Source organism: Lissotriton vulgaris, chromosome 4_1, assembly GCF_964263255.1.
Source record: "Lissotriton vulgaris chromosome 4_1, aLisVul1.2, whole genome shotgun sequence".
Lineage (NCBI taxonomy): Eukaryota > Metazoa > Chordata > Amphibia > Caudata > Salamandridae > Lissotriton > Lissotriton vulgaris.
The window spans coordinates 356,293,864-356,305,886 of record NC_141691.1 but is presented as its reverse complement, the minus strand read 5'-3'; the positions used below and the strand labels follow the sequence as shown (position 1 = coordinate 356,305,886).

The window sequence follows — 12,023 nt, the reverse complement described above, 5'->3', positions numbered from 1 at the left end:
AACTCTTGAAGCTACAAGTCAAGTCAAGTCAAGTCAGAGAATTTATATAGCGCGCTACATACCCAGAGGGTCTCAAGGCGCTTGAGGAGGGGAGGGGAATTACTTGTCAAATATCCACGTTTTAAGTTGCTTTCTGAATTCTAGGTGGTTCTGGGTAAGGCGAAGGTAAGTGGGAAGTGAGTTCCAGGTTTTAGGTGCCAGGTAGGAGAAGGATCTACCTCCCATGGTGGTTTTGTTGATGCGAGGTACAGTGGCAAGGGCTTGGTTGGATGATCGTAGCTGGCGGGAGGGGGTGTAGAAGGACAGTCGTGTGTTGAGGCATTCTGGTCCGATTTCGTAGAGTGCTTTGTGTGCGTGGGTTAGGAGCCGGAAAGTGATCCTCTTATTGACGGGAAGCCAGTGGAGGTTTTTCAGGTGACCAGAGATATGTTCTTTACGCGGGATGTCTAATATGAGCCTGGCTGAGGCGTTTTGGATTCGTTGGAGTTTCTTCTGGAGTTTAGTGGTAGTACCGGCGTAGAGGGTGTTTCCATAGTCCAGTCGGCTCGTGACCAGAGCATGGGTGACCGTTTTCCTAGTTTCGGTGGGGATCCAACGAAATGTTTTTTGAGCATGCGAAGAATGTTGAAGCAGGATGAAGAGGCGGCGTTGACTTGTTTGTTCATCGAAAGTGAGGAATCCAGGATGACCCCCAGGTTCCGTGCGTGGTCTGTCGGGATGGGTGCTTTTCCAAGGGCTTCTGGCCACCAAGAGTCGTCCCATGCAGAGGGGGAGGTACCTAAGATGAGGACTTCTGTTTTATCGGAGTTCAGTTTCAGACGGCTGTGTTTCATCCATTCGGCTACTTCTTTCATTCCTTCGTGTAGGTTAGTTTTGGCGGTGCTGGGGTCATTGGTGAGTGATAGGATCAGTTGAGTGTCATCCGCGTAGGAGATGATGTTGAGGTTGTGTTGGCGGGCGATGGCCGCGAGGGGGCTCATGTAAACGTTGAAAAGGGTGGGGCTGAGTGAAGATCCTTGCGGTACACCGCAGATGACTTCAGTGGCCTCTGACTTGAATGGTGGAAGGCGGACTCTCTGGGTTCTTCCGGTGAGGAACGAGGTGATCCATTCTAGTGCTTTTCCTTGGATTCCGATGTTTCTGAGGCGCTGTAGAAGGGTGCTATGGCGGAGAGGTCGAGGAGGATAAGGGTGACTGTGTCTCCATCGTCCAGTAGAGTTCGAATGTCGTCTGTTGCTGCGATGAGGGCGGTCTCCGTGCTGTGTTTTGCTCGGAAGCCGGACTGTGAGGAGTCGAGGGATTTGTTGGCTTCGAGGAAGGCGGCGAGCTGGTTGTTGACAGCTTTCTCGATGACTTTGGCCGGGAATGGAAGGAGCGAGATGGGGCGGTAGTTTTTGAGTTCGGTGGGGTCCGCTGTGGGTTTTTTCAGAAGGGCGCTGAGTTCAGCGTGTTTCCAGCTTTCCGGGAAGGTGGCGGAGTTGAGGGAGCAGTTGATGACGTCTCGGAGGTGCGGTGCTATGATGGAGTCTGCTTTGTTGAAGATGTGGTGAGGGCATGGGTCTGTGGGGGATCCTGAGTGGATGGAGTTCATCAGGCGGATGGTGTCCTCAGTGGAGATTGGGTTCCAGTCATTAAGGATGTTCGAGGGGGGTGAAGGTCCAGCAGATGGTTGGGTGGGTTGGTCTCCGGGTTGGTTGTCGAAGCTGTTGTGGATGTCTGCAATTTTGTTGTGGAAGAATGAGGCTAGGGAGTCGCAGAGGGCTTGAGAGGGGGTGATGTCGTTAGAGTTGGCCGAGGGATTGGTAAATTCCTTGACGATGTTGAAAAGTTCCTTGCTGTTGTGGGCGTTGTTATCTAGTCGGTCCTTGAAGGCGGTTTTCTTGGCCTTTCGGATCAGTTGGTGGTGTATGCGGGTGGCGTTTTTGAATGCGTCCTTGGTGCTGGTGGTTGGGTCTTTTTTCCAGGCCTTCTCAAGGGAGCGGCAGAGTTTCTTGGATTTCTTAAGATCATCGTTGAACCAAGAGGCCTTCTTGCTGCCAAGTTTGCTTTGTCGTTTTTTCAGTGGTGCTAGGATGTCGGCGCTGTTGGATAACCATAGGGTGAGGTTGGTGGCGGCTTGGTCGGGGTTTGAGGAGTGGGCTGGGGGGTTTAGAAGAAGCGATGAGGAGATCTGGTCGATGGTGATTTTGTTCCAGTTTCTTTGCAAGACAAGGAAGGCTTGTGGTGTCGCCAGTTTGAGAGTTTTGACAAACAATTCAGTCGGTGCAAGCTTTGTCCGAATCCCACCTCAACGAGGGAAACTGGTAAGGAGGTTTACACGGATCTTGGGATGGCACTTCTGAACTGTAAATCCCTACCGAAGCACTCTGTAGAGATCAACCTTTTGATTCAAGAAGGCAATCTCGACGTGCTCTTCTTAACTGAGACGTGGCTATCCCCAAATTCTGAGTTTGATATCACCACTGCCCTTCCGGATGGATTTTTTATCCAGTGTCATCATAGGCAACAAGGGAAGGGAGGAGGGCTTGCCATAGTCTACAAAGATAAACTAACTTGAAGAATTGAGGATGGTGATATATCAGACTCAGAAATTGTCCGCTTCAGTATACAAATAACACCTACCAACTCTCTTTCAGGATTCCCGATCTATCGCCCGCCGGGCTGTATAAGACAGTTTGCAGGATCCTTGTTGGAATCTACTTTAGCGGCAGCTGCTTTATCACCTAATTTCCTGGTTTTGGGAGATCTGAACCTGCATTTTGATAACCCTAATGATAAAGTGGCCATAGATCTTAGTTCTGACCTCAATTCTTTTGAACTGAAACTCATAAATAAAGAGGCAACTCATATCAGAGGTCATCTTTTAGACCCCATATTCTCAAATAGCAACCAGCTTATGACTAGCCCCCCACTGCCTGTGCCATGGTCTCACCATTTCGTAGTACCATTCTCGTGGAAAATCTGTACAGAGGGAAGATGTGCAGCACTACCCCACACTCTAGAGAGAGCTTGGCCCAAGTTATCTGTGGAAAAGCCAACACTAGCCCTAGAACAAACTGCCCCTGTCATAGAATCAGACCCTCGGGTGGCAGATATAAGCTTTCGTAATTGGCTTAATAATTCCTTGAATGCGGTACTACCTCTCACTAAGAAAAGCAGTACTTTCAAATCGCCGTGGTACACTGCAGAGCTCAGAGATCTCAGAAAAACCTGCAAACAATTGGAACGCAGATGGAGGAAAGACTGGGCGGTTAACAATAAAGCGGCCTATCGATCTGACCTGAGACTCTATAAAACCTCCCTGAAAAAAACTCAGGTGGCTTTCTTCGATAATAAAATCAATGTATCATCTAATTCCTCGAAAGAAACGTTTAAAATAGTTAAACAACTTCTTAAGGTCCCTTCCCCGGTAATTTCCCAAGAATATACTGAAGCAAGGTGCAATCAGTTAGTGGATTTCTATGACACCAAGATACAAAGAATCCTTGATAGCCTACCACAGAACGTCGCTATGTCCTGTGGCAACACTCACTTGGTACCTACCTCTGGCCCCTTACTGGACTCTTTTAGTTGTATCACCAGGGAGGATTTTTGTAAAGCCCTATCTTCCTTGAATAGTGGATCTCCATCTGGCCCGGCGCCTATGTACATCCTTAAACAGATTGCAGACACTATTGCCCCCCTAGCAACAGAGCTGCTAAACTCCTCATTTGCCTGCGGGGTTGTTCCACCCAGCTGGAAACAGGCCAGAGTCAAAACGCTCCTAAAAAAACCGGGGCTTGAAACCTCGGACCTGGCTAATTTCCACCCGATCTCATTACTACCCGGTTTGGGCAAAATTGCTGAAAAAATGGTCAACCAGCAGCTCTCGGGGTTCTTGGAATGCAATGGGCTGCTGAGTGACTCCCAAACCGGTTTTCGCCCTGGACAGGGCACTGATACAGCCCTGATAGTGGTGGCAGAGGAGGCAAGGTGCATCTTAGATTCAGGAGGATCCGCAGTTGTGATCCTCCTGGATCTAAGTGCAGCGTTCGATACGGTGTACCATGAAATATTAGCCCACCGTCTCGCCAGATTGGGCATAATCCTTTTTGAATAAGCGATCGTTTAAGATTTGGGAAAGTGGTGTACTGTCTAAATCGACCCCCTCCAGTGTGGAGTCCCTCAGGGCTTTTCTTTGAGCCCTACCCTGTTTAACGTTTATATGGCCCCGCTGGAGGAGGTGGTGGCCCCTTTTGGGATCAAAACAGTCACCTACGCAGACGACACCCAATTAGTCGTCTTGCTAACCCAACAAGATGGATGTCTGGACACTCTTTCAGCCTGCCTTGCCGGAATATTCTCCTGGATGACTGGTTCACGGCTGAAACTCAATGGAGCAAAAACGGAGATCATGCTCCTGGGCCATCACTTTACATCTCTCCCTAAAGCTTCTTGGCCTCCCTGTATGGGTGAGCTGCCCACACTGAAAGAAAAAATCAAAAGCTTGGGGGTGTGGTTTGAGCCCGACCTAACCTTCAGGACGCATGCACAGAAAGTCGCAGGCATCTGCTTTGGCCTGCATCGAGCAGTGCGGAAAGTTCTTCCCATTCTGCCTTTCCAGTCCAGGAAACTATTGATCCAGGGATTCATTTTATCCAGACTGGAATATAGTAATGCCTTATTCCTAGCGGCTCCTGAAGCCACCATTAATATCCTGCAACGGGTGCAGAATGCAGCAGCCAGGATGCTTTCTGGGGCCTCAAGAATATCGTCGGCCAGACCAGCGTTGAGAGTTCTTCACTGGCTGCCAATACACGAAAGAATTGTCTTCAAATCGCTATGTATCACCCACAAGGAGCTCCAGGACAAAGGACCCCCGGCTCTCAGGAGCCTGATCTGCCCCTATAAATCCTCCCGGGCTCTCCGGTCGGATGTGGGAAACCTAGCCATAGTTCCAAGAGTGAGGAAGACACGCACTGGGGGACGCCGTTTCACGGTAAATGCGGCAAAAAATTAGAACTCTCTCCCCAGGCGGACCAAACCCTGCTATCTTAAGTTCCGAAAGTCTCTTAAAACGTTTCTCTTTCCCAAGAACCTCTAAGGAACAGTACCCCTCTCAGTTTGTTCCTGTTCTTTGTTTTGTTAGCGCTGGGACGCTCTAGGGCAGCCATGCGCTTTATAAATCAAATTTCATTTCATTTCATTTTCCAGACATTATAAATTTTAGGTCTGCACTTTTCTTTAAAGTATTAGATGCCAATTCACATGTATTGAAGAGTGATACCTTAGTTGTAGGGTTTGTGAATTTGCAAATTCGTTTTCTATATCAGCAAAGCTATTAACATTTTTAAAATGTGTTTCTGAAAGGTTGAGGCCTTCAGAAAAAAAACACAGAAAACACTAATTTGCAATGTTTATGAGCTCTAATTTGAACAACCCAGCCTTTCAAACAGCAATTTTAACACATTTAGAATTTGAAATAGACATTCTTTGGTTTCTCGGAGCTAGAAGGTTGACTAGATGAACCTCCAAGGCGGTGGTGGTACTTAAGCTTGTCTTTGTAAAGAATTAGAACTGCATGCCTGCATTATACAAGATCAGTGTTTACAACTTGTCATCTGTGCATCAAGCTTAACGTCACAAATGAACTGTACAATACACAGTGTGACCATGTTTTTAGAACAAGAGCTTACCTTCATATAAGATACAAATGGCCCACTAAGATGTACATCTCCTTGCTCAGGAACAGCAGAGTCGTCTGCATTTGGGTCAATGTAGACGTACAACTCCTGATCTTTATAGCAATCAGAAAAAAAAGAACATAAATTATTCCATGTCTTACACACAAACTGCGTCATACAGTCAACAAACATAATGAAAATGAGAACCCCCACACACTGCTTCATGCGATTATCTGGAAAATTGATGTGAAACTTAGCGTAAATCAGTTTTCAAGGATACAAATAAAATGAATAAGTAGCTACTGCAGCAGATTAAAGCTATCTAGTTCTTCACAGTAGGAATCTATATGTAAATAAAAAAACCACCAAAATAATTCTGGTCCGGTATGAAAGCCTCTACCTTTTCATACAATAAATACCTTATTTATTATCTATGTATTTTTCACATGCAAACACTACAGTTTGTCTCAGGCTGTGTTGCCGAATGTAATGTGTCTTTCATAATAGATACAGCCAATCGAGAGTCAAGGATGCTCTTAAATTAAAAGAAAGGCCCAGGGGTGTGGCCAAGATGGTGGAGTGAGCGGATGGAAGGCTCCTGAGCTTCCGACGGCCGCCCACTTAGCAGCGGCGTCCAGGCCACTATAGCGTTTGATAGCTGCAGCGGAGGAGGTGTCTTGACCTGTGGGGGCCTCGGTGCGGTTGTTGGCGGCAGAGGGGGCTGCCGCGAAGTGACCTACCGTCTAGAAGCTGGAGGAGTCCGATCTGCGGCGGAGCCCCAAGGAGGTGGTGTGACGCAGACAGGGGGCTTGTGCGGCAGCAGTGGAGATGATGCCGGCCAGAGCGAGTGCTGTTGGAGGTCCGGGCCGGCCTCACACGGTGAGAGATTGAGGCCGATTGGAGGAGCTCGCGGCAGCCTAGGAGACAGCCTTGAGTTGCAGCTGTGCCGCCATTTTGACGTGGCGGAATCCCTGGGCCCCGGACATCCGTACTGGGCGAGGCCGTGGCGGCGCAGAGACGGGTGACGTAGCGGGGACCCCCCGGAGGTGGCGGCGGTGTACCGCGAGCGTCGCCCAGCCGTGAGCTGCCCTGGAGAGCAGGTGGGCCCAGTGGGGTTTGCTTTGGCCGGGGCTGCACGCAGGGCACCTCTGGGACTGAACATTACATCTCGAGAGGCCGGTGCCTGGGGAGAGTAGAGGCGACAGCTCCCTTTGCTGAAGGTGAGCATGGAACCGCGATTGGCAGGTCCCCCCTGGGAGCTACTGCGGGGATGGAGGAGTGAGGGGCCTCAGACACGGACTTGGCTATTGGGGTACTAGGGAGTGCCAGCAGTGGACCCGTGGAGGCCTTTACTGGACTGTGGCACCTTGAATGATTGCGCTGTGGGTGTGGCCTAGGGCCCTTTGGAGGAAAACTGTTAGCTGGCAGAGAGCAGCGGCGGAGAACAGCAGCGGTCCCTAATCAAAGAATAGACGCGCGGATCGGCTGGTGGCCTGAGTGTGGGCGCAGTAGGTTTGGCGCTCTACTGTGAGGAGACGGTGTTTGGAAGAGCTGTGGTGGACCTCGTGGCGCCGTAGGAGAGGAGTGGGGCCGCAGACACGTCACGAGTCAACCGTCGCCTCTTGGTCAAAGCAGTGGACGGTGCATTCACCAGGGAGGAGAGCATCAGTAGTTTTGCTGCAACAGGAGTGAAGCAGGCGATCAGGCCTGGCACCCCGGCGGTGTACGGATACAGATTGAGTGGAGATCGTAGGGCGGGCGGGCGATAAAGACGGTGAGGCTGCTGTCCGGAGACTACCAAGTCGAGGGCTAATCAGAGGAGAGTGCTGGCGTCAGGGGCGGGCGATGTCTACTTCCAGGGGGCGCAGAGATAAAACAGTGAAAGATCTCATCGCAAAGGTCCAGGAAAACCAACAGAGGGAGGCCATGGCCTCTGCCGCGCTACAGGCCTCGCCGGAGCCCTACCCGGGCTCAGAATAAATTACTAAATCTTTTCTGGAGTCCTTGTTCACCTACCTGAGGGATGATATTCACACCTTGAAAAAGGAATTTAGGAGCAAACTCCGGGAAGTCCGCGGCGGCGTTGATGGTATAGGGGAAAGGGTTGCGGAGTTTGAGACCAAGATCGATAATACTGACACCGAGCTAGCGGCTCTGCAGCAAGAAATCGTAAGGCTCCACGATCAGCCGGTCGACCTCCAGACGCATTTGGAGGATTTGGAGAACCGCTCACAACGTCATAACATAATGATTCACAACGTACCCTTAAATGAGGAAACAAAGGACCTGTTTCGCTACGCCAGGGAACTTTTCAATCATATCTTAGGGTGCCCGTTGGACACGGAGCTGCAGCAAGATAGGGCTCACCGTGTTGGGTCCTTGCTGGCTGCATCAGCAGCCCCCCAGACATCCTGGTCTGTGTACAGGATTTTCGCACGAAGGAGGAGATCCTGCAGAAAGCCCGGCAGATGCAGTCACTGTCGTTTCAAGGCCAGTCACCGGCCCTTTTCCAGGATCTTTCAGCGCTTACTTTGCAAAAGCGTAGACTGTTTCGACCTGTCACGACCCACCTACAGCAGCAGAACATTTCTTATAGTTGGGGCCACCCTTTCCACCTGGTATTCAAGTTGGAGAACAAACTGTATCAATTGCGTTCAGTTTCGGAGGCCTGCCGAGTATTGGGCATTGATCCACCTGCAAAGGAGTTTGAGACAACACACCAGGCGGCTGACATGGATGACACTAAGCCTCGGTGGTCCATGCAGGGTCGGCGACGGAGGGTGAAGAAACCTCCGGCTGCAGTGATTGCGGAAGGCCAGAGAGCTGCGGTGGAGGCGGCTGCCTTGGAGACTAATCCTCCTCAGACTGGGTGACTCTTGGGAAGTAATTAGGCCTGCTGGCCTGTCTTTTTCTTCTTTTTTATTGAGGGGCTGTCGGTGGGAGGGGGAGCTGTGGAGTGTCTCATGGGTTACTCAATTATCCCTTTTTTCCGGACATCCGAGGATGAAGGATTATTTGGACATATTTGGGTTGTTCTTTTTTGGAGTTCTTATTGGGGTGGGGTCGGCGGGAGGAGGGTTAGTTTGTTCCAAGTCCACGAAGCGATATTGAAGGGACCCAGAGTGCTGCTCCAACTGGGCTTCGGGGGGCGAGGCGTTGCCCATTCACCCCACTCGCAGTTGGCAAGGCCTTGTTGGCACCTTTTTGTATTTAGTATGTAATGCCTGAAACTACACTCAAAGATCTCACGTTGATTGTCAGGGAGTTAAATAACCCGGTGAAAAGCAAAGCGGTCCTGTCTTTACTAGAGCACTCACAGGCCGATATCTGCCTTTTACAAGAAAAACATGTGTTACAGAGGAACTGCCACCGCCTTCGGTCTCGTAGTTTTCCCCCATCAATTTTTTTCCCCCGCTACCACGAAGTCTGCAGGCGTCGCGATTCTGGTGGCCCAGCGATTTCTTGGTAAGCTCTTGTAGAAGGGGGCTGAGATGCGAGGGAGGCTATTGACATACAGGTTTTCCCTGGGTTCTTCTGTGTTTACTATAGGTTCGGTGTACGCCCCTAAGGAAGGTCAGGAGAAGTTTTTTCATCTTGAACTTAGTGAGGCGCCAATATAATAGATCGTCATGTCCTACTGGGAGGGGACCTTAATCTAGTCTTTGATAACTCCCTAGATAGGTCCTGTCAACGCACTTCTCAGTCGGGTGCACTCTCCTCCGGAGGCTTGGCTCATTTGCAGGAGGTGGGTTTGGTGGACCTCTGGCGTTGCAGTCACCCTGGAAACAGGGAATACACATATTACTCTAATGCACAAAAGACATATGTTCGCTTGGATTACCTACTTGCTTCCACATCACTTCACTCACTAATGACGGGGGTAGATTTAGGCATCGCATCCCTTTCGGATCATGCGCCAGTGACCGTTGTGTTTTCCCTCCCATCTGCCTCGCGCGTGACCCGGAGCTGGAAGCTGCGGGAACCGCTGCTGCACCGTAAAGAGGTGGTCACACGTCGCAAGGGGGTCATTTCTGATTATCTTGAGCACAACAGCAATACTGACACCACATTGGCGACACAATGGGCAGCTTTAAAGGCAGTGCTGCCGGGTGAGCTCATTGCGATATCGGCAGCGGATAATGCAGAGAGTGTGTGTAAGAGAGAGGAGCTTACACAGAAGACGAGAGAGTTAGAACAAATGCACCAGCGGACGGGGGACCCCCGGGTTTGGAAACAACTTAAAGCTATGCGGCAACAGTTGGCAGCGCTGGTCCTGGACCGGGCAGAGTATGCTGACTTGCGGATGAAGCACACATTTTATACTGGAGGTGATTGGTGCGGGCGCCTGTTAGGTAATAGGCTGCGAGAGGTACGACAGCAACAGGCTGTGCAGGAGATTCACACACCGGGGGGCGCGTTACAGAGAATGCTGCTATAGCCTCCGCCTTTAGCGATTTTTATGCTGCTCTTTATGCCGGGTCCTCCACTGAGTCTTGCACGAGTGAGTCCTTTCTTGCTTCCGTCCCTCTCCCCGCACTTAGGAAGGAGCAGGCGGATCTCTTGGATCGTGACATCAGGGAAGAAGAAGTCGTCACGGCAATTTCTCGTCTCAAACTGGCTAAGGTGCCTGGGCCAGATGGCTTTCCGGCAAGTTTTTACAAGACGTTTGGCGCACAGGTGACCCCCTTGTTGACTGCCCTTTTTAACTCATTTCCAGAGCCGGGTGCGATCCCCGGAGAACTATTGGATGCTACCATCTCGGTCATTCCCAAGCCAGGGAAAGATTGTTCACAGTGTGGGGCGTACCGTCCCATTTCTCTTCTCAATGTTGACCTTAAACTTTATACAGGCATCTTAGCGGCACGGCTGGCGCCTTTTATGAGTGGTCTGATTGACCCGAATCAAGCCGGGTTCATCCCAGAAAGCCAAACCGCTGATAACACCAAGAGAGCCCTGCATTTGATAGAGAAGGCCACACGTATGCCTGTAGAATTTATGATGCTAGCGATCGATGCCGAAAGGGCCTTTGATCGGGTCCATTGGCCTTACCTAGAGCGAGTTCAAGAGAAGGCAGGCATAGGGGAGAAATTTCGCACTTTTGTAATGAATTGCTACAGGTCCCCCACCGCGACGGTCCGTGTTAATGGCTGTACCTCTCCCCGATTTGCTATTGAACAGGGTACGCGACAGGGGTGCCCGCTGTCACCTCTTATTTGCTCTGTACATGGAGCCGCTAGCGCAGAGGCTGCGGCTGGACCCGAAGGTGCAATGGATCAAATTTAGTGGGTACACACACACTATTAGTTTGTATGCAGACGACGTGCTGCTCTCTCCTTGTCTCAGCCCAGGGAGTACTTGTCGACATGTATTGACGCCCTTGATGCGTTTGCGCAGGCAGCTGGTTTCAAGGTTAATATGAGTAAGTCCATGGTCCTAGACTTGTCTTTGGACGATTCCACGTGGAACTTTTTGCAGGAGTCCTTTCCTTATTGCTGGTCGACTGACGCTATCCCATACTTGGGGATTCAGTTAGCGCCTACACTCCCTGATGCTGTCCGGGTAAATTATGCACGGCTGCCCCAGACGATCAGGCGGGAGCTGGGTAGATGGAGACACTTTCCCTGTCGTGGCTGGGAAAAGTGGCGGCGGTAAAGATGACGATCCTTCCTCAGATTTTGTATTTATTCAGCACTATTAACCTGCAGCCCCCGGCAGGTTGGATTCGTCAGACCCAATCGGAACTGGACCAATTTATTTGGAACTGGAAAAAACCCCGGATGTAGCTAAGACGGTTCCCCCCTGAAAAGGGCGGTCTCGGCTTCCCGGATCTGCTTCTTTATTTTCAAGCCGCTGAGTTGCGCTTTCTTGTAGAGTGGAGCAGATGGGAGTCTGAGAAGCATTGGCTTTTTCAAGACCAAGCGGTTGCGGGTCACCCGCTCCAGGAGATCCCCTTTCTCTGCCGGCAGCATAGACCCCCTAACGTGTACGCTTCATATATAACCAGAGTCCTCATGGAAATGTGGGATAGCACTAGCGTCAAATATGAACTCACCTCTTTCCTGCGCCCCTCCACCCCCGATGGATAACCCTGATTTTACACCGGGACAAAACACTGTGGCCTTTGAAAAATGGCGTCCGGCGGGGTGACGCTCCTTGTATCACCTTTATGCAGGAGGGGGTGTGTTATCCTTTGCGGATTTTCGACAGGCATATGGTTTTCCTGAGTCGGAGAGGCTTAGATATTTACAAGCTCGACATTGGGCACTTAATGGTCAGGTGCGCGGCGTGGCCGACAGACGCTTATGGGCATATGAGTTCTGGCTAATCATGCTCAAATCTGACAAAAAGCTTATCCCAGAC

The 12,023-nt window shown here is 50.6% G+C and overlaps 1 protein-coding gene across 2 annotated transcripts in view; it reads right to left on the bottom strand.

Annotated features, from left to right (window-relative positions):
- The window catches only part of LRCH2 (leucine rich repeats and calponin homology domain containing 2), a 927,979-nt gene that overhangs the window by 545,726 nt on the left and 370,230 nt on the right, over positions 1 to 12,023 (bottom strand). For both annotated transcript variants that reach the window (XM_086918732.1, XM_086918733.1), the window contains exon 9: positions 5,676 to 5,776. In XM_086918732.1, the coding sequence (XP_086774858.1) occupies positions 5,676 to 5,776 (101 nt within the window). The remainder of the gene's footprint in view (positions 1 to 5,675; positions 5,777 to 12,023) is intronic.